Source organism: Misgurnus anguillicaudatus, chromosome 15 (genome assembly GCF_027580225.2).
Source record: "Misgurnus anguillicaudatus chromosome 15, ASM2758022v2, whole genome shotgun sequence".
In the NCBI taxonomy this organism is placed as follows: Eukaryota; Metazoa; Chordata; class Actinopteri; order Cypriniformes; family Cobitidae; genus Misgurnus; species Misgurnus anguillicaudatus.
The window spans coordinates 22,753,569-22,776,052 of NC_073351.2; the positions used below are offsets into that span (position 1 = coordinate 22,753,569).

General features: G+C 37.1%; 2 protein-coding genes across 3 annotated transcripts in view; both read left to right on the top strand.

The window, feature by feature from the left end:
- The first annotated feature begins 77 nt into the window (after window positions 1-77).
- Window positions 78-8,507, top strand: wnt2 (wingless-type MMTV integration site family member 2). 2 transcript variants are annotated; one of them, XM_055173337.2, is made up of 5 exons: window positions 78-2,890; window positions 3,255-3,475; window positions 5,692-5,969; window positions 6,084-6,348; window positions 7,948-8,507. In XM_055173337.2, exons 1-5 carry the CDS (start codon window positions 2,808-2,810, stop codon window positions 8,157-8,159), a joined length of 1,059 nt encoding a protein of 352 aa, XP_055029312.1. In that variant the 5' UTR covers window positions 78-2,807; the 3' UTR covers window positions 8,160-8,507. The 2 variants fall into 2 exon arrangements, with proteins under 2 accessions (XP_055029312.1, XP_055029313.1); XM_055173338.2 differs by having other exon boundaries at window positions 78-2,635.
- A 4,727-nt stretch (window positions 8,508-13,234) lies between these two features.
- Window positions 13,235-22,484, top strand: part of bcl2l13 (BCL2 like 13) — a 34,677-nt gene continuing 25,427 nt past the window's right edge. Inside the window, exons 1-2 of the mRNA XM_055173326.2 lie at window positions 13,235-13,507; window positions 14,011-14,194. Coding sequence (XP_055029301.2) covers window positions 14,065-14,194 — 130 coding nt within the window. The 5' untranslated portion in view covers window positions 13,235-13,507; window positions 14,011-14,064. The remainder of the gene's footprint in view (window positions 13,508-14,010; window positions 14,195-22,484) is intronic.

Genomic DNA, 22,484 nt, shown 5'->3' on the forward strand with positions numbered 1-22,484 from the left:
ATTACGTCTAGATAAAGTAATGTGTGATAAAAACTGTACTTTTAAACCCTCAAAACACACTCAATTCTTATTGCAGTGGAAAAGCTTTTATAAGGAACACCTCGGTCTCAGTTTTGATAGTGCAACAAAGATTTTAGTGTTCATGAGAGTGAATTAGGTCTCAGTGAGAAAAGCAGGTGCGCATCACTAACAAACACCTGCTGTGTCTTGAGCTGTGTCTTGAGCGCTTGATAAATTAATGGCAACTTATTTATTTTGCAAAGTGGATCTGACAGGACAAACCCTTCCCTCCAGGACTCAATATTATTAGTCTATAGGAATTCCCTCTAAAAATTGTGTCTGATGATACCTTTTTTTTTTTTTTTACATAATAGACAGCCTACCTTTAACAGAAAGTAATTAAATAAACTGCAGATATCTTGCATTTTCAAACAACATCTGTAAATATTGAGTAACTAAAAGTGGTTCTTTGCTCGTAATTATAGAAGAACCATTTTTAGTGCTATATAGCACAGGTGAAGCACCTATGAAGAACCATACGGGGGCCATATAGTAGTGTTGTAGTTCTCGAGACCAGTCTCGTTCTCGAAACCGGTCTCAAGACCACTTTTTAAAGGTCTTGGGCTCGTCTTGGAATCGACCGCACTTTCGGTCTCAGACAAAGAGGACTCTGAATTTTATTTCAAGTCCACAACTAATGGCACATCACAAATGTATTTTTATCATTAATTTTATGCAGTTTATTCAGGTTTGGCATATGATGTTGGATTTGTTTAAGTTTCTCCCAATGATAATTTTTCTAATTTTATTACTAAAAACACCTGGATTGTGTTAAGTGGATGGCAAGCCATGGAAAGACAGTTCAGAATAAATGCTTACGTTGATTTTAGCTCTTTAGTGTTTGTTCACTTTTATTTGCTTATAGAAAAAGATAAATTCCCACATATCTGCAATGACTTTGATTATTTTATCAACTTCTCTGATGGCTTACACACACATACACACGCACACACACAGACAAGAAGTGCCTAATCATATGCATATTCCACATTTTATCATAAGTGTTTTAATGCAGTGACTTGCACTAGTCTTGGTCTTGACCATTTAAAGTCTTGGTCTTGTCTTGGTCTCGGCATGTCTTGGTCTTGGTCATGACTTGGTCTCGTTTAGCTGGTCTTGACCACAACACTACCATATAGCACCACATGTGGTTCTACATAGCACTTTATGGTTCTACACAGGTGCTACACAGGTACTTAATCGGTGCTATATATGGCACTAAAAATGGTTCTTCTATGATTACGATCAAAGAACCACTTTTAGTGCTATTTGGCATCGTTTGTTTTTAGAGTTTACACATTAGCAGTTAAAATTGTATTTGCTATATAGAAAGTGCGCACAAATAATAATAATATGCAGCAGTGCAAATGAAAACAATAACATTATGCATCTAATTTTCGAGATTCTAGACAGTTATAAAATATGGCTATTCTCCAGAAGCAGAATATGTTTATCCAAGTCATTTAATCTACGAGAATGTCAAAGGCCTAATGTTTATCACACAAAATATTTAAGCAAAGCGGTCTGTTATAGATTAGGCAACCTCCGTTAACCAATTTATTCTTTAGGGATAATCATATTTTTAAAAATCGCTTAAAGGATCCAACCTTTCCATATTGCCTTGACAAGTGTGAAATTGGCTCAATTTAAATTCCATCATATAACTCATGACAACCACGTCTCCACGCTCTCGCGACCGCGCCTTCACCACGGAGATCACGAGAACAAAAAGCTTTTTCCCATCCGTAGAAAGTACTTTACAATAAACGCAAGAGAGGGATGTATTAAATCTTTCGCATAAACTCGTGATCAAAGATAGAAGAAATGCAATGCGACAATTGGAACAGTTCGTGAAAAGTTCAAAAGAATGCGTTAATCGGATTTCAATTATTGCGGGCAGGAAATGTTTGTTGAGAAAAGGATGGTGAGGTATTTTTTAGTAGGCTAATTGAAGAAAATAGTAACGACAACTTTATTAAAGTTTTTTCTTTTATCAATTTAATAACACTCTGGGGCCAGAAATTAAACAACCTTATGTTACATGCGTTTTATGGCGTGACCTAATAATAAACTTATATATGATAAATAATGCATAAAATATTAGCAGTATGTTTCTTACAATTATTTTCAACCCCGATTGTGTCAAAAAAGGAGAATGATGGTAAATTAATCCACAAAATGTTTATATTTGAAACAACATATACTGTAGGTTAAAGGTTTGTCGCTTTTTGACCCAATCATATTGAAAATAAACTAGCATTTTGGAGTTTATACATGATAAAAGCTGAGTTTAAAGATGATGTGGATAGACACTTCATGTTGAACCACATTCTATACTCATGTTGCTTTGGATATTAGCCAAACCTGTGGCTGGTGTCAAGCTAGCCTGAACAGATACTTTCAGACATCTAATTTCTTCACTTCATTCCTGAGGCAGGACTGCGCCCACCCCTTGTGTAAGCAATTTAAACCTGATAGGAGATCATCTGCGGCACATCTTTCTCAACTATAGACCAAGGAAGACCATCCGTCTGTCTCTGCAGTGGCACACATTACACTACACAATGCTTTTACGGTGAGCTGTTCATTTGCGTTGCGTCACTGCAATGAGTTTTCATCTGGGAGAATAAATAACCAATTTGCTCCGAGCGTCAGCGCAGTTACATTCACCCTGCGTTTAATTTATTTGCTGTTAAGCCGCAGACAAGTACCTGAACGAATGCGTATAACAATACAATTTTTATAATATGAACTTTTTGCCAAGTGGAATATGTTTTTATCTGTCCGTGGCAATTTGCTGGTTCACTTCAAGGGGCGACGCGTCGTGGTGGTAGGTACAGTTTTATTCATATTTTATTCATGTTAATAACTAAGAAATAAATGTATTTGGAGAACATTGTGTGGTGTTATGTTTTTTAATAATTATTTGTGTTTTTTTTATTGGGAAAAATTCTGACTGAAAAAGAAACGTGCGTATTTTTAAATGTTAACTAGGCTACTTTTAAAAAAATACTGGGTTGCGTACATTTTAAATTATTCTAGAAAATAACTGTTTGAACCCACAAAGAACTATTTTCCAAGCTCTATTTTGTATATTTTTCTTGGAAAGTGTCTCGTACATTTTGTCCATGTGTTGAAACTTGATGACTTTAAGAGATCACCATCGCTCACCGTGAGCTTTCATCTTTATGCAGGTACATGGGCACTCTTGGATCTCAAGTGATGTGCGACAACATCCCTGGCTTAATTAACAAACAACGTCAGTTGTGCCGCCAGCATCCCAAAGTGATGCAGGCTATAGGCGCTGGGATTAAGAACTGGATTGGGGAATGTCAACACCAGTTTAGAAACCACCGCTGGAATTGCAATACCATGGCGCGCGAGCACAATCTTTTTGGAAGGCTTTTGCATCGAAGTGAGTATTGTGTTTTGTAAGTCAACCCACTTTATGGTACATATAATGTGTTCAGTACACTCTGCCTGCAGTGAAATTCCTTATCTGATATCAGATCGTATTACAGAATGTAAAACTTGATAAACTGGGTGCGTTTTTTGGTCCCTTCTGGTGGTGCTTATCTAAAATCGGTTTGATTGCTGTGTGTGGCACTGTGTGTATGTTTTGATTTTATACTTTTTTTCACTATATAACGGAATTTTGTGATGTTAAAAATGATACCAGGCATCCATTCATGCAAGTTTTGCTCAGCATTTATCCTTTAGTTCTTTGTAGTCAAGATGAATGTCGATTTAAGACTGATGGATTATAACTGGTGAGTAAACTCAAAACTGCTCAGCAGATTGAGGCGTTAACTGGGTGTAACAGGTTTAAGACTGTAAGTGTCTGTGTCTTCCCTTTTCCCAATTCTGTGTAAAATCATATTAATGGGAACATCCACAAAGGACCTCTCTGTCCCAGTCCTCTAAGCTGCTCTGCACATAAAAGTTAGGTTAAACCTTTGACTTTAATCTTCTTGCTTAAGGTATTCAGACCTCCCAGAAAGATTCCTAACTTCTCTGTGACACTGTGAGAATCTACTTATTGTCAATGTCAGCTCACTAATTTAAAACAATTGCAGGGATTTTGTGGCAGGCATCCTCCCATTTTCCAACAAAGCTGCCAAAGGAAAACCATGTGAAAATTTTACTTTTGTTCCTGTCGTTCATTGCTGTCGTTCATGCCATCATCCCCACTTTACACTCAAATCAGACGTCACGCATTTATACAAAATCATATCTTTCATATTGCACAAATACTGCATGTTTCTAATGCAGACACTATTTTTATTTTTGGATGGTAATATTTGTGTTTACTTGGAAAATATATCTAGTCTACATTTATTTGCAGATTGATTACGCAATTGGTATAAAAATATAATAAATGGTTACTCCTAATTATAATATTGAGTATTCTAAACCATATAAATATATGTACAATGCAAAAAATGGTTCAACTTAAAAAAGTGAGATAACTGGTCACCTTTAAACTGAGTTTATTTAACTTAAAACTTTTTTGAGTCAAATAATATTTTTAAGTTAAATGAACTTTAAATTTTAAGGCAACCAGGTAACTCACTTTTTTAAGTTGAACCAACAAATCTTTTTTTACAATGTATGTAATTAATCAATTTTTTTGTGTTAATGAATACAATTGGTACAAATGCAGCACGAAGTAAAAAAAATTGGTTTTACAAGTCAATTCAACCTACTATTTTAAGTTTGGGCTTTAAAAAAGTTGACATAACTTATAAATTCAAGTTGAAATTGTTTAACTTCATTTTTTAAGTTAAAGTAACACATGTGTTGATTTGACAAAAATGCTGCACATTTTTTACAGTGTACCCTTTCCAAAATGTACTCATTTAGTACCTTAAAAGGATAGTTCATCCCAAAATAAAATTCTGTCATCATTTACTCTCATGTTCTTACAAACCAGCATAAATTTCTTTGTTCTGACGAACACAAAGGAAGATATTTTGAGAAATATTTGTAACCAAACTGTCCGTGGACCCCATTTACTTCCATAGTAGGAACAAAGAATACTATGGAAGTAAATGGGGTCCACGAATGGTTTAGTTACAAACATTTCTCAAAATATTTTCCTTTGTGTTTATTAGAACAAAAAAATGTATGTGGGTTTGTAAAAACATGAGAGTAAGTAAATGATGACAGAATTTTCATTTTGGAGTGAACTATCCCTTTAAAGTGTCCATATTAGTACCTCAAAGATACGCATGGTGCCAAATGTATACAAATCTATAAATAAATAAAGTGTACATACTGTATTATGACATTATTTAAAGGGTACACTGAAAAAAAATTATTCATTCAATTTACTCAATTTTTTTAAGGTAAGTGGTTGCAATCAAAAAAGATTAGTAAAGTAAAATAAAATAAAAAACTTTTCTTTAAATCTAGCTTAAATCAATTGATTGCAACCACTTACCTTAAAAAATTGAGTAAATTGAATGAATAATTTTTTCAGTGTACCCACCCCAATGACATCTTTTGTACCTTGTGTATAAAATATGCACATCGAATAATTCCTACATCATCTCCTATATCATTGGCCTGGTGTATGAATATGTCATTTCTTAGGCTCGGTGTTCACTATTCCTTCTTTATTCTCCTCAGGCAGTCGCGAGGCCGCCTTTGTCTATGCTATCTCCTCCGCCGGTATGGTCCACACCCTGACCAGGGCATGCAGTCAGGGCGAACTAGACTCCTGCTCCTGCGACCCTGGAAAAAAGGGCTCCTCTCATGATGCCAAGGGATCTTTCGACTGGGGTGGGTGCAGTGATCACGTGGACCATGCCATCAAGTTCTCTCAGGCCTTCATTGATGCCAAAGAGAGGAAGGAGAGAGATGCACGGGCTCTCATGAACTTGCACAACAACCGTGCAGGGAGAAAGGTAACAGAGCGGCTTTCTGTTGAGACACGCATAACCTCTTGTTATATATGACCATGCTGTCAAATGCAATAGCATATTTACTCCAGTCATTCTCACTGTGATTCCTCCATACAGGCAGTGAAGCGCTTTATGAACCTAGAATGTAAATGTCACGGCGTCAGCGGCTCGTGCAACGTACGTACCTGCTGGTTAGCCATGGCTGACTTCAGACAGACCGGTGACTATCTCCGCAAGAAGTACAGCAGTGCCATACAGGTGGTGATGAACCAGTATGGAACAGGCTTTACTAGTGCCTACAGAACCTTTAAGAGGCCTACCAAAAATGACCTTGTGTACTTTGAAGATTCGCCTGATTACTGTATAGGGGACCATGAGGCGGGTAAGTGAACTTACCTTATATGAAATGTATACCTATTATGCAAGGGCGTGATTTATACTGAAGGTAAACAAAGAAATGGATTTAATTAGTTGACTCATTGTCTCAACATACTAAGAATTTAGTTTTCAAGCTTGTTTCATAAGCCGGTCTGGTGTCTCCACCCTGCAAGCTTCCCACTCGGCGCTCAAATCAGCGATGCATTAGTCTTGCCCCCAAACACAGAGAGGATGTAATCAGAGGACGAGAGCTATTTAGCTAGTTATTACATACACAATAGTCATAACCCAATCCTGTAACCTGAATGCAGGTAAAGATTCCCTCCCTAAGGCAGAGGTTTATCTCTTTTTACCTTTCTGTGTATATATATGTGTGTGTGTGTACTGAATAACACCAGGTGTACCTATGTGGGAAGCAGTAAGGGAGGGGGTGCCTGTCAGACTGCAGATGATCCCTGCTATCAGGTGACGCTGTGTTTAGACACATTACCACAGTTTTGTGGGCAGAACGGGAGCTGAAATTTAATCCCGACGTGCAAATGCTATAAATCACTGCATTACACGGCACCTCTGTATTTTTTTGCTGAAACCTGGCAGGAATATTTCGAGAGGTAGGTCATGGCTCTTTTAAATGCAAGACCTACTTTATGCAGCTGTCTGTGCAGTTCAGCTTGATAAAATTTGTAAAAGATGCAAACATAAAATCATTTTAATGCATTTTCTCTTTTAAAGATGCATTTAAGAAAGATGATAATGATAAATGATGGTTATCAGTGTCGACCTGTGTTGACCTCTCCGGTTTGTGGGAAAACTTCTGTCGGTCAGTCTGTTTGATGTCAGACATAGACTATACCTCCACTGCATGAGTGTGAAATCAATTACCAGTTTCCACCATGGCAACACATGTTAAACTCATCTTTTGGCACCCTCTCATTTTAATTCAATAAGCAGATGCACACTCAGGTACAGGCTGCCCATGATGTAAATGATATCGGGTCAGCATACCAGCCTGACAAACTGCTGTGGGGGGAGTGGCCATGTCATGCCCAGACACATGCCTGCCTACTTGCGATTGAGTTCAATAGACCAGCGGTGACATACCAATGCTGGCGCTACTGGTAGACTAAAGCCGAATACATTTTTTTTTGCATAGTGTTGTCTTGATTGACATTTAAGGGACCTTACATACAAAGGCTGCAGGTTGTCAGTCAGAACCGCATGAAAGCGAGGGTATGTACAAGGCATTTAGCAATTTCGGTATCAGCAACAATCAGCGACGCGTCAACCTCATTAAGGGTGGGGTGGCTGAGATTAAAGCCGTTGAAATGAGTATGTGATGAAGACTGAGCAATAGCTGATAGCTTCTATCATCAGTACCTCATCTCATCAAGGACCAAGCGGTCATCTTTTTACATAGAGCAGACAACCCCCAACCTCTTCAAGACAGCTCTGTCTGGACACTATCGGACAGGCACTACACACGGCTATTCAGTTGAGGTCTGCTTGCTTTAGGAATTTGTTGAAACATTCACTACATTATTAGATTGTGATATGTGATTGAGTTTAAAATGTGGTTACATTTTTAGGTTTTGTCTTATTGCAGGATCTGTGGGCACAGATGGGCGAGTTTGCAATCGTACCTCCCGTGGGGCTGACAGCTGTGAGGTCATGTGTTGTGGGCGGGGCTATGACACATCACGCATAAGTCGCACCGTGAAGTGCGAGTGTAAGTTCCACTGGTGTTGCGCTGTCCGCTGCAGAGACTGCCATGAGGAGGTAGACGTGCATACCTGCAAATCCCAGTCCACCACATGACCCGACCATGCCTGCACTTCAGACCAACGTCACCATGAAGCCTTACATGACAAGTTAGGTAAATGTGGACCAGCATGTCATTAAAACTGACCAACAAATAAACAACTATACAGTTTTATAACACGGCTGATTTTGAAGTCTTAATTAGATGTATCAGGCATCATGTGTTTTATCACCATTACTTACTGTATTATTTTTTTCTACCATAACGCAAATATTTATTACGGCTTTGTTGTATAAGAATGTTTATCTTAAATGTGTTTCACATTTTAAAATGTAAATACAGACTCTATGTAATTTAAAATAAAGTTTACATGTATGATACAAAGTGTCATTTTTATACAGCGAAGGAACGTATGCTGTATTTTTCCAGTACTTATATTTGTTTTAGATGTTGAAGTCTAACATCATTAAACACAGTGTGTCAAATGTCAGTGATATAATTGATTAATGACCGTAAGTAACGCTATTTTTTTTTAAACTCTTGAATGATAAATCAAAAAGGTTTATAGGTAAGAAAACCCTACCTTGATTGTGCAAGATTTGCACATGTGCAAGTAAATACTTGAAATCAGGTAATTAAAACCTGGATCGTGAAAAAATGTATGCACACCATTATAAAAGGAATGACCTTACAAAAGGTGTGTGAACTTTTGACAAGTATTATACATATATATTCACAATGCTGACACACTCAGGATAATGTATATGATAAAAAATGTATATACACTAGCTTCTTTAACTCTGGGACCCTGTACCGGGTCCAGAATTATTTATTATTACTTAATATAAAACATTCCTTTAATTTATAATGGTCTGTCATGGACCAAGTACCTGATACTGAGATACTGTTTGAAAGCTTAGAATCTCTACTTTAGACAGATATGCATCTCTTTGACATCTTTTACTGTAAAAAAATTATTTACGATTAATTCACATTTAATTTACAATTAATTCACATATTTCATATTTTTCAAGTATGACAAACATGGGCAAGTCTTATATCAAATGATCTTTCAGGAATAAGGCTACATCGTTATTTTTGTTATATTATCATCACATATCCAAAAATCGTCAAATGAATAATGAGGTAAAAATTGACTTCACAGAGCGTGAACTGCCTCAGATAGCACAGATAGCCACAAATGCTACACCATCTTTTCTCTTAGGTCCTACTCTAAACAATGAGTCCATTCATTTTCTTTGGTTGTGTGCATGAATAATCCCTTGCTATTTTTTATATGTGCAAAACAAAAAAAGTATTTTATATGAAAAATGTATTTTCACTCCTTTCAGTAAAATAAGAATAACTTTTCAAATTCGACATGCTAAAGAGATAATTTTTTGGGGGGTGTTTACTGTCTGCTGCTGGTAACAGCCAGAACTTGCAGTCTGCTAGAGCACACAGAACCAGAGTTATACACTATCAAATACAGTGTTTACAACATAAAAAAAGACAATTTGGTGTTTCATCATATGAAAAACAACATAAATAACAATATTTGTCACAATCAGCAGCTTTTTATGTAACTTCAAAGGGTTTTCTGCAAAAGGATATAAAGATATTGCATTTATTCCACTGTATGTGGTTATGGGAGCACTTCAAATATTTTTAGGCGGAAATTAAATACAAAAAGGGTATTATTCCTCCCTTTAGTTGGAGTAGAATAACTTTTGCATAGATTATGATAGAGAAAGAAATTCATTTTACTATGTAAGCTGACAATTGCTGGAATCAAACAAAAGTGCAGGTTTCGTTCCCACTCAGGGCCAGAGTTATACACTTTTAATTACAGACTTTAGAAAAAAAAAAACATCAAAAAGCGCCTATTTATTTTCGTGTTTATTAGAGGACTGACAACACATACAACCATGTTTATCACTTTCAACAGTGTTTTCTGAAATTTTAAAGGGTTTTCTGTAAAATGATACCAATCTTTTGTATGTACACCTCTGCTTGTGGGTATGAGAAGCTTTTGAAATTGGGTAGGCCAAATCCAGGCGAAAATCCCCAAAATAGCCTCAGCGTGTCAGAGGCTAGTCAACATTTGAAGTGGATCAAAACCTTACCTAGAAGTTGTTTTAAAACCAATAACCAAAGCTTTTTTTTTCTTAGGACAACTTTGATGAACCTTTTTGATCCACTTCAAATGTGGACTAGTATATATGATGCTATTTGCATATTTGAATAATTAGTAACCGAATTAAAGTTATTTTTAATGTTTTGTTTTCTATATGCTATTGAATTCTCTAAATATAAATTTGCATGGGTAAACCAAGACTAGTAAATAAAAGTGCAAGTACAGATCTTGTACCATTTGAGGGCAGCAAAAGCAAACTATAATAAATAAAGAGCAGGAGTCTGGACCTCTTCTGGACCATTCACTGGCACTATTGTTTATCTAATTAAAACCAAAATTGCTACAAAAGTATGTAAATCCATGGTTTATGATGAACAATTTTTTTTAAGTTTTTAAGTGACACGCTTTACTAGCCTTACCCTAAATGTTACGCAATTACACTGATATTGTATTTAGTTGTATGGTTGGATTTTGGGCGCAAATTAGATTTTCTATTCATCACAATCTGTGTTCAGACAAACAGAAAACTCGGATGTTAACAGTTTTAGCTAAAAACCTGATGGCAACAGTTCAAATGGTCCACAAGTTTGAGTAAAATAAATTACGGGACATCGCGTTAACCTCTTAAGCGTCGTCCTATCCTTTAGAGTGTGGGGGTGAAAAGTTGAAGTGCATCTTCAAATGAATATAACTCTGGCTCTTTTTGGTCTAGAAGCCTAATCTTGGTCTTGTTTTAAAGAAGACAATTGAAGGTTTTTGACTGAAGTGTAACCAGGTGAAAATATTTAACAGAAAAATTGTTATAGCAGTTTACATTTATTTTAATAAATAAAAATAATCCAATAACATATTAATTTTATTAAAAAAATTATAAAAAGGTAAATTTTTAAAAAAGTAATAATGTAAACATGAAGCCAGATGTCTCAAGCAGTTGTGATCCAAATTTCAAGTTAAAATCACAAAAAATGAGGTTTGTGTTACAGTTTTAGTGGTTTTACCAACAACGGCCAGTAGGTGTCAACGGTTTGCTGCATACTCTTTTCATAAATGAATCAATTACTTTCACAGCATTATTATTACTGCTAAAACATTTTGAAATATGAAAACTACATTCTAAGAGCTTTCCAATGATATATAGTTTGTCAAAATTTTTTAAGATTTATAATAGGATATAGGCATTATGAATAAATAATAATAATATGCATTCCTATGGGAGGGGGGGCATGTAACAAAAAACTGTCACTAAATTATTTCTATCATCAGATGACTTTGACATATGAAAACTACATTCTGAGAGCTTTCCAGTGATATATAGTTTATCAAGATTTTTGAGGTTTAGGGTGGGGGTTTAGTGTTAAAGGAACACGCCCACATTTTGGGAATTTAGCTTATTCACCGTATCCCCCAGAGTTAGATAAGTCCATACATACCTCTCTCATCTCCGTGCGTGCTGTAACTCTGTCTGACGCAGCCCCCGCTAGCTTAGCTTAGCACAAAGACTGGAAATGCATGGCTCCAGCTAGTATACTGCTCCCAATAAGTGACAAAATAACGCGATCATTTTCCTATTTATGTGTTGTGATTTGTATAGTCAAACCGTGTACAAATAACAAGGTGATATGAGACACAGCGATCTTTTAACAGTATACATACTGAGAACTATATTCTCTGAAGACGAAGCACTGCCGCATGGGCGGAGTGATCTGCTCGCAGCACACGAGAAGCCCCTGGTGAGGAGCAGAGAGTTCGGTCAGAATTGTGCAAATCACTCCGCCCATGCGGCAGTGCTTCGTCTTCAGAGAATATAGTTCTCAGTATGTATACTGTTAAAAGATCGCTGTGTCTCATATCACCTTGTTATTTGTACACGGTTTGACTATACAAATCACAACACATAAATAGGAAAATGATCGCGTTATTTTGTCACTTATTGGGAGCAGTATACTAGCTGGAGCCATGCATTTCCAGTCTTTGTGCTAAGCTAAGCTAGCGGGGGCTGCGTCAGACAGAGTTACAGCACGCACGGAGATGAGAGAGGTATGTATGGACTTATCTAACTCTGGGGGATACGGTGAATAAGCTAAATTCCCAAAATGTGGGCGTGTTCCTTTAAAAAATGTAAAAACATATTGGGCCTACATGTGGGCCAGTGACCTTTTTGAAACTGACTTTCACTACGTCATTTTTTTCTCAAAATGGTAAAGATATATGATAACTACACTCTTAGAGCTTTCCAATGATATATAGTTTGTCAAAATTGTTTAGGTTTGGAATAGGGTATTAGTGCTATACATATGTAAAAACAAACTGGGTCCACCTGTGGCCCGGTGACATTTTTGAATCTGACTCTTACTCTGTTATAATTTCTCCAAAATGGTGATGAAATATGAAAACTACACTCTTAGAGCTTTCCAATGATATATAGTTTGTCAAGATATTTTAGGTTTAGATAGGGTATTTGTGTTACCAATATATAATAACAACATGGGCCCACCTGTGAACCTGTGGCATTTTAGAAAATGACTCTCACTATGTAATTTCTTTCCCAAAATTCTGATGATAAATGGAAACTACACCCTTAGAGCTTTCAAACGATATATAGTTTGTCAGGATTGGATAAGAATTCATGTGGAAAACACTGAAATAAACGTAGGCACCCCACTGGCGAGACAGTGACATTTATCAGGATATAAATGTTTTGAGGCGCACTCTCTTCATAAATGAATCAATTACTCTCCCTACATAATTTATTTTATAAAACACTGCTGAAATATGTATTCTAGAGGCTTAGACCTTTCCAACAATATATAGTTTGTAGTGATAGATTAACATTTACCTCAACAATATTGAAGTAAACTTAGGTGTCCCGTATACGGGACAGTGACGCTTAAGCTTGTATATAGATAATCAGGCATGTTCGATTTTACACGGCTCTGCGCAGATCGATCGGTGTATGACATCACAGTATCGCGAGAGGAAAAATACAATACCACAGAGCTTTCGAATCGCTCCGTACTGCGTTTGTCGTACGCCCATCGGTCTGCGCAGCGGTGCATGAAGTCGAACAAACCTGTCATGTAACCACGTTCCTTCACTTTCTCGCGAGCAAGTGTGTCCCCGGTCATAGCAGGATCTCTTCTTCAAATGAAGGCGGAGCAGGGAACGAGCATGGCTTTGTGCACACACGCAATATGGACATCACGCACGCGCATGGCTAACAGTTAGCTATCCCACAACCAAATCACTACTTACTACGACTGAAACCGGGTGAGTACGTTTGTCATCCTTACTAAACTAACAAAATAGCCACAGGTGAAAAGTTGCGACCTATATAAGCATTCAGCATAGCGTTAAAGCGCGTTTTTACCTTAGAATAACAGTACATGTTGTGAGCGACACTAACAGGTTAATTTTAAACTTTAGCTGGCTAGCTTGTTTGCTCGGGCATGCGACCGTTTCAAAGTAGGTGTGGCAAAGAGAGATAGAGAGGAGCGCCTGTGCATTTGATTATACGCAATATTCCTTTTAAATGTTTGACTTTCCGCGCGTTCACTTTAATGCAGATTTTCATACGTCACTGATCTTTTACGTCACCAATTTCTTAGACTGGTAACTCATACAAACCCTGTTTTGCCGTCATAACACAGAGTCTCTCTATTTGTTTACATTCACCAAACCTTACTTTTCTGGAAATATGTTCTGGTTACCCTAACTGTAACCCCAAATTTTACTGTTAGCATAGTAAGAATAAATAAAAGTGTTTGTTATAGGACTCGGACCAAAACTTTCATTTGGTATCCCTGAGAGTCTGACATTTCTCTTCAATGGCTGCCTCTGGCTCCTCAACCACAGTGCCTGAAGGATTTCACTATGAGACCAAGTATGCCATCCTCAGCTACCTCAGTCTGCTACCTTCATCACGATCAAGATCCTCAGAGGCTGCATTTGCAGAAGGTATGTACTGTACTCTTATGCACAAATCAATATGTACAATAATTGCTGTTACACGTGTCATCCAGGATCACAAACCCTTTCAGCGGTAACACGTACTTTAAGTAAATATTTATATTAGTAAATACAAGCATGTGACATAAAAGTTATGTATCTATATAAATGCTCAAGTTCAAATTATGACTGGTGTTTGAATTTAAGAACTTCAGTAAAGTAGGTCTTTTGCACTTATGTATTTTTAAAGCACTTCCCAACCCCCTTAAAGTTCCATTGCAAAAGATCTGAACCACTAACAAATGGATTCAGTTCAAATTTATTTGTATAGCACTTTTTTAAAAGACTTTGCAGCTTTACAGAAAATGACTATCATTTCCAGTCATAAGTAGGCATGGTCCATGGTTGCTAAGGTCATATCTCCATTTTGCCCTTGACAAGTCTCATAACTCCAGGGGTTATGTAGTTATTGTACTGTGTTAAAACTTCTGCAACTAGTGTAATATGAATGACAAGGAAAACCACATACTATGGAAATCAATGCTGTGTGCTTACTATAATTCATTGCAAAGCTTTGAACCGGTTCACGGAACGAAAACCAGAAACTTTTGATGTTTTGCAAGGAACAGAAATAAAACCAGAAACTTTCAAAAAATATATATGTTCTGGAACAGAATAGTTTATTTAAAATAATGGTAACCGGTTAATACCGTAATTTTTTCATTCTTCGACAAGATTCATGTGCAATACTCGGGGGAAGTTCACTTCCGGTCGTCATTGATTCATCGGAGAAATGAGAAGCTTGATACCAGCAAGTAGCCTACTCAAGCCCAAGTCTCTAATGCTCAATCATAAGAGGTAAATATTGTAGGCTACCAAGTATCTCAAGATACTGTTTTTTAATACTAATTATTGGTGTAACGGATCGCAGTTGATCCGTGATCCATGCAGATCACGACCCACGGTTCGGCTCGCTTGCGATTCGCGGATTAATATGCAAATTTAAACGGTGAAAGTTGATCATTTGCACGTGTTTCAAAGGCTTGCAAATGTTAACACCTTAAGTGATTTTAAACAATTTAACAGCTAAAAGATGCTAAAGTGAGCAATTTTCGGTAGGAATGCACCGATAGGATTTTTTGGGTTGATACCGATTTAAACAGACAACTTCTGGCCGATACCGATATTAAACACTTGTATACAATACTATACAGTAGTTGGTCTATTAGCTAGTTTATTTCTGCATCAAATTATTTTTTCTGAACATGGATTGGATCTAATTAACATTCAACTGACCAACATAATAAGAGAGGCACAAATTAAGCTAAAACAAATATAATAAGACAGCATGACAACCTTCAAAGGTGGTTTTTGCTATTCAGCATTTATTTTATTAACAACATTAACTAATTTTTTATATATAATGGATTTCTATATGCAGTTAATTAATAAACAATCGGTATCGGCCTTTCTCGTGCTATTGCCGATATGCCGATGGTTTCAAATTCATCAAAAATCGGCCGATAAATATGGGCGGCTGATACATCGGTGCATCACTAATTTTCGGTACGCTCAGACGCACATGCAGTTGAATGTGTCCGGTCCAACTCCAATTAAACGTGATTATCACTATTGATGTTAAAACTTGAGAGAGAGTTGCACTACTGTGTCTCATACTGTAGTCCATTAAAATACATTTGGCAAATAAAGCACTGGAAAACAGCGTAATTTTCACTTTATGTGGAGCGACTGTTTATGCTGCATCTTCTTCCCCAAGCGCAGTTTGGAATTAGTCCTCATCTGTGTGTGTGCGCGGGTTTAAGTGAACAACAAATAGTCAACAAATAGGCATGTCAGAATTACAGGTGTGCCGCATAAAATGTAGCCTTTTTTAATGTTTGATGACAAGATAGAGACTAATGCTGGATTTACCAACTGTGGAGCGGCTGCAGATCGGCTCCGCTGTGTTACGGCTCCGCACTCTGCTGTCCGCCAATACCCACCAGTTCCGTATTTGTTGCAGAGCGGCTGCGTGCTGAAGTGACGAGGACCCATGAGGTCTCGCAAATTCACATGATGATCGCGCAATATCTAGTTCGGTCTCCACCTATTCTGACGTTAAATTATGATGTTTTGCTGGACCAGCCCAGATCATGACACGAGATCTTGCGAATTCAGATATGATCACGCGATATAGTAATGGCTCCGCCCTGCAGCTGTTCGGCATCCGGCAAAAATAGAAGTTCTGCGTATTTGTTCCGGAGGGCTGCAGATGGCCGGAGATGTGACGGATTCGGAACGCAGTCAGTGGAAATACACACATTGACTTGAATGGAGCCGTTTCGCAGTCGGTGGATATCCGGGGTTAAGGAAAATTATGTAGACTAATAATTTAAGTTTAATGTCCTAATGATCAGGCTACTTATTTGTATGTCCCACAGCTGGCATAGAACGTTATTAACCGGTGTGGGAACTTTATTTTTTGTTCTAATGGTTCAGGACCGTCAATTTTAGGGTTGAACCGAAAACTGGAAACGTTAAATAGTGTTTCTGTTCAGAATGAACCAATTGGGGAAAAAATCTGGTTCAAAACCCTGATTCATCGAAATATCTTCTTTTGTATTCAACTGAATAAAGAAACTCATACAGGTTTAGATCAACACGATGATGGACAGAAATGACGACAGAATTTGAATTTTTGAGCAAACTTTCCATTTAAGCATGTTCTCAGACCTTCCAGAGAAATCAAGTTCATTGAAGTCATTGAAAGGTCCTTTGAAGTTTGACTTTATTTTCCACATTATCTCTAATTGTTTACCATGCTTCTGTGTAGTTCGTAACCTGTACTATATCTTGGCTCTTGTGGACTGCAGAGGCAGCAAAGCATACAAATGTCAACAACAGTTAGTCTGGTTGACTTTGAACACGGAGGATAAAGATTGGCCGTAGCTGCCTATTGGAGAATTTGAAGCCTTGGGCACATCAGCGGTTGAAGGAATGTCCTGTGTTTCCTTTGCTCTGCCTTTCATTCAGTCAGCTTTAAAGTAGATTGAGCTTCTGATCTCTTTTTCCACTCGACCTGCTGTGCACTATGACAGGCTGCCATGCACTATCAGCGTTGGGTTGTTCACATGCCACTGAATCAAACTGAAGCACAACTTGCTCAAACCTGACCATAGTGGAACATCAATCTGAGCACATATCAACTTTTATAAATCCTTTATTTTATATACCATATACCTTCTAGTTAATGTAATGTTCCTGTTCCTCAACTGGTAGAGCAACACCAACATATCAGTTTCAATTCTCATTGAATGCACATAAAGACAAAGGGGTGGTTTCCCAGATAGGGATTATCTTAAAGGAATAGTCTACTCATTTTCAATAATAAAATATGTTATTACCTTAACTAACAATTGTTGATACATCCCTCTATCATCTGTGTGCGTGCACGTACGCGCTGGAGCGCGCTGCGACGCTTCGATAGCATTTAGCTTAGCCCCATTCATTCAATGGTACCATTTAGAGATAAAGTTAGAAGTGACCAAACACATCAACGTTTTTCCTATTTAAGACGAGTAGTTATACGAGCAAGTTTGGTGGTACAAAATAAAACGTAGCGCTTTTCTAAGCGGATTTAAAAGAGGAACTATATTTTATGGCGTAATAAAAATATAACTACTCGTCTTAAATAGGAAAAACGTTGATGTGTTCGGTCACTTCTAACTTTATCTCTAAATGGTACCATTGAATGAATGGGGCTAAGCTAAATGCTATCGAAGCGTTGCAGCGCGCTCCAGCGCTTACGTGCACGCACACAGATGATAGAGGGATGTATCAACAATTCTTAGTTAAGGTAATAACATATTTTAATATTGAAAATGAGTAGACTATTCCTTTAAAGGGATAGTTCACCCAAAAATGATATAATGTCATTAATGACTCACCCTCATGTCGTTCCCAACTCGTAAGAACTCTGTTCATCTTCGGAACACAGTTTAAGATGTTTTATATTTACTCTAGGAATGCACCAATACCACTTTTTTGGAGTACGAGTACAAGTACTTTCCTTTCAGTTCTTGCTGATACTGATACAGAGTACTTAATAAAAAAAACATGATTTAAATTTACAGGTAACAGCTTTAGTCATATAATTTAAGAACTAGTTTGGAATTAAGAACATTTATTTAAAATGAAAAGCATGTTGTTTGCAACATATTACAGAATAAATAATTATAAAAAAATGAAACGGTGACAGTGCAACTCAAGTATTTTTTTCAGTTTGTTGTAAACTCTGCCTCTTTGGACAACACAAGAGGCATTAACCCCTTACACGGTGCTCAAACATAGACATTTCTCAGACCGTGGTATTGATCCCCGGTATTGGGGGACTTTTAACGAGTACTTTAGAAAATGTGGAATCGAGGCAGATACCAATATCGATATCGGTGACTCCCTAATTTAGTCTGAGGGCTTGTTGCCCCCTCATTGAGGGTCTATGCACGGTATGCTGTCCATGTCCAGAAGGGTAATAGAAGCATCATCGGGGTACCCCGTGTGGCGTCAGTGGTTCATTTGGAATGTGTTGAAGCATCGAAAATACATTTTGGTGCAAAAATACGTCTCTTCTGACGTAGACGCGGCTGACGTGTTATCTGGAGCACCCCAGCTGTTTTTTGTAGGGATGCACCGAAATGAAAATTCTTGGCCGAAATCAAACACCGAAAAAGAGGAAACCAAGGCTGAAAGCCGAAACACCGAAAGAAATTATGCCAATTATTAGTACTACCATTGCACTTATGGTATTTTTGCATGTAATAAAAATGGAGTCAACACACACAATTTGAGAAGAAAATTAAGCCAAACAGCATGTGGCATAAACAAACCCAACTTCAGTTATATAGGCTATCTGCCTCACGTCTGGAAAAACTGGTGAGCAGAGGCGGACAGAGTACACAGCTTCATTACTTGAGTAAGAGTACAGTTACCCCTTGCTAAATTTTACTCACGTACAAGTAAAAGTACTGCAGTCAGATGTCTACTGAAGTAAAAGTAAAAAGTACTTGTTTTTAAATGTACTTGAGTATCAAGAGTACAAGAGTACATTTTAAAATTTTGCATTACTACTGCACAGTCCACATTGAACCACGTGAGATGATTGACAGCTGTACAGCAAATGATAGAGCTCTCAGGTCAAATCTGACACAAATCAGGAAGAGGAGACACACATCTCACTCCGTTCGCTCTTTGAGCTCTTCAGATCGCATAATTCAGTGGAAAATGAATAGAAATCTTATTCTGTAAGACTAAATATTTTACTAACATGTGAGAATTAATCATTATTTCTCCAAATATGTGCACCATTGTACTAATAGCCCTGGCGGATTCTGTATATTTTATGTATTTGAATACAAATAAACCAGAGAAGACGAGAATGAATATTTTATGAGTGATGATTTCTATTCAAAATAACGAACGTTACAGATTAATTATTTTGCACTCCTGGCATAAATTAATTAATCATTAACTTGTTTAGAAAATTAAAATAGTCTGGCGAGGTGGAGCCACGGGTTGTCACATTCCCGGGATGGACCTGCTGCGTCTTCATCCATTGTTTCGTCCATGGTTTCTTCTCTTATCTAAATCTGACTATTGGGACTTTGGCGGAAAGCTGAAGGTGATAGCTGATAGGCTGTCCCAATCAGTGGCGCCTGCACAATCCAATCACGTTTGAGAAAAGGAAAACAACAAATCGAGGGTTTCTGAGATTTTTCTTTTTTCTTTTTTAGAAGAAGTAACTGGTACTCACGGTTATGGATAGAAATGTAGTGGAGTAAAGAGTACAATATTTGCCTCTCAAATGTACTTGAGTAAAGTCATGAGTACTCCCCAAAAATAATACTCGAGTAAAGTAAAGATCCCTCAAAATTGTACTTAAGTACTGTACTCAAGTAAATGTACTCCGTTACTGTCTGGCTCTGCTGGTGAGTAGGCTACTAGTGACACATCAGGTTGTTAAAAGTTAAACTGTTTGTTTAATTAATCCTTTGGTGCTTGTTTACCATGCAGTATACATTTAAAAACTGAGATGTGCTAGTTGTGGTTTGGTCAAAAAAAATGATGGCATTTTAATGCACGTTAAAACCCCGCATGGGTCGAAGGCTCAGTCAAATATGAATATCTTCTTTATTTAGTCTGACATTTTTTTGTTTAGAAAGAAAATCATATTTTAGCCTACCTTCTCCGGTGAAACCCGTTTTTCTCATTAATGCCAGCTGCAGAAAAAACTCTGCTCTGTGGTTATCCAGTGAGAACAACAAACGGATCTAACAAATATCTGAATATTATGTTACAAATAACGCAAGCTGGCTTCATACATTATTGCTGCTGGTGCGAAGTTACGAGCTTAATTTAACAACACTTCACAAAACGGAGCTATTGTTTGCTGTTATGGCATTTGCCGTTATCTGGTTGGTTATAACCATATCCACAGATAAAATAAATGTTCTCTGTTTCGCTTCCATGTGTGTCTCGTATTGTTTTAACAACAAAATAAACTAGGCTATATAAGGAAGCTAACAAATCTCTTATGATGCACGCTGATGCGCCGGCGGAGAAGCACGTCTAACAATCGGCATTAAAACTCTAAACACTTAAATTAGTCTGCAATCTGAATTACCAAAACAATCACAAATACATATTTTCATGTATATTTACATTATAGTCTGTAAAAGACCGTAGAGGTGAAGTGAAAAAGGATTAAATGAGCAGTAGCCGTAATGCTGCGGTGGCGGATTAAAAACATTTGAATATCATTTTTTTCCATTCTAATTATTATTGCAGATCGAATATTTGACCATTCGTTCACATCCCTAATTTTAAAAGCAATCGTGTTTAATGTCTGTTATTCTGGATGTTAATCTGAACGAATGTTTAGTCGGAGCTTGTGAAAACTACACCAATGCCCAGAGAAAATCCGCGGGTTTGGACAGAAACATTACGGGCGTGGGCGGGTGTGGAACTCACAGGTTGCCAATAGCATCCAGCTGCAGCCCCGCAGACTCACCTCCGACTAGACACCAGTGGCTGGACACCAGTGGATAGACAGCCTACGTCATTTCCGTTTCGCGGCTAATTTCCGTTTTCACCGCTGGATGAACAGCACTTTTATTTCATATTTTTACCTCTGGATATACAGCATATTAATTTTATATTTTCACCTCTTGATAGACAGCATATTTATTTTATTTTTTCACATCTGGATAGACAGCATATTTATTTTATATTTTCACCTCTGGATAGACAGCATTTTCGGTTTTCACCAGACATTCTTTGCAGGCTTAATAGCACACGTCTTTTCCGTATTGTAATTTTACTTTAATTACTTAAAATATGTAATAGAAAACTGTGTGCAAATTGAAATATGATCTTTATCATATCTCTTTACATAAAACAATTCTTAATAACATGCTTAATATTATAACATCAATAATTCATGCAAACTGCATTCACAAGAACCACCTTGAAAATATATATTGTTCAGATCATTTCACTATTTTTTGTGACTTAAATTCAGCCTAGATCAATGGACTATAACGTTTTGTCATTACAACAGACTTGTACATGTTAATTGACCACATTTTTTTTTTAAATGTAATTGTAGGAGCCATTTTTTAATCATTTCATTTCACATAATGATTTATTCTAATAATGTTTTCCTTATTGTTCTATTTTTTGAGAACTTGTGCCCTCTACAGGTCAAAAGGACATTAAATAGGAAGGTGACAAGGTGGAGGTGTGGCTGACTGGGAGCACATAGCTTTTTGACCTTGCCACAGGAATGTTTGAATGAACTGCTGCCCCTTTAAGCCATTCTCTTTATAATTTATTTAACAGATAAAGGATCTGTATTATTTGTTTTGTTATAATAAAACCCACCTACTCTTTCACATTTACTCTTTTGGATTTTTTTTTGGTTTATTGGAACAAGCAAGCGTCAAAGATTTCCCCAGTCAACATCAATGTGACAAAGAACAAACTCAAGACAAAATAGTCACTACAATAGTCAAAAAGCTAGCTTATGGATCTTGAAACCCGTGTGGATCATTTGGAGTGAGTTCCGAAGCTACGCAAGGAATAAAGGAAAGGAACAAAGGAACAAAGGAAAGCCAAAGCCGCGTGTGAAAGACGCCGAAGTTGCGGTAAGACGCTGCTACTTTAAGTTGTTAAATCACAAGAAACAGACGATTAAGTAACCAAATATTGGAAGAATTCGTTACATCTAAATATCATTTGAATT

Excerpts from the sequence above, each read along its gene's own strand:
- wnt2 (XM_055173337.2), top strand. The coding sequence starts at position 2,808 with ATGAACTTTTTGCCAAGTGGAATATGTTTTTATCTGTCCGTGGCAATT. Across the intron at positions 3,476-5,691 it reads TGGAAGGCTTTTGCATCGAA|GCAGTCGCGAGGCCGCCTTT; the intron begins GTGAGTATTGTG and ends TATTCTCCTCAG. Across the intron at positions 6,349-7,947 it reads TATAGGGGACCATGAGGCGG|GATCTGTGGGCACAGATGGG; the intron begins GTAAGTGAACTT and ends GTCTTATTGCAG.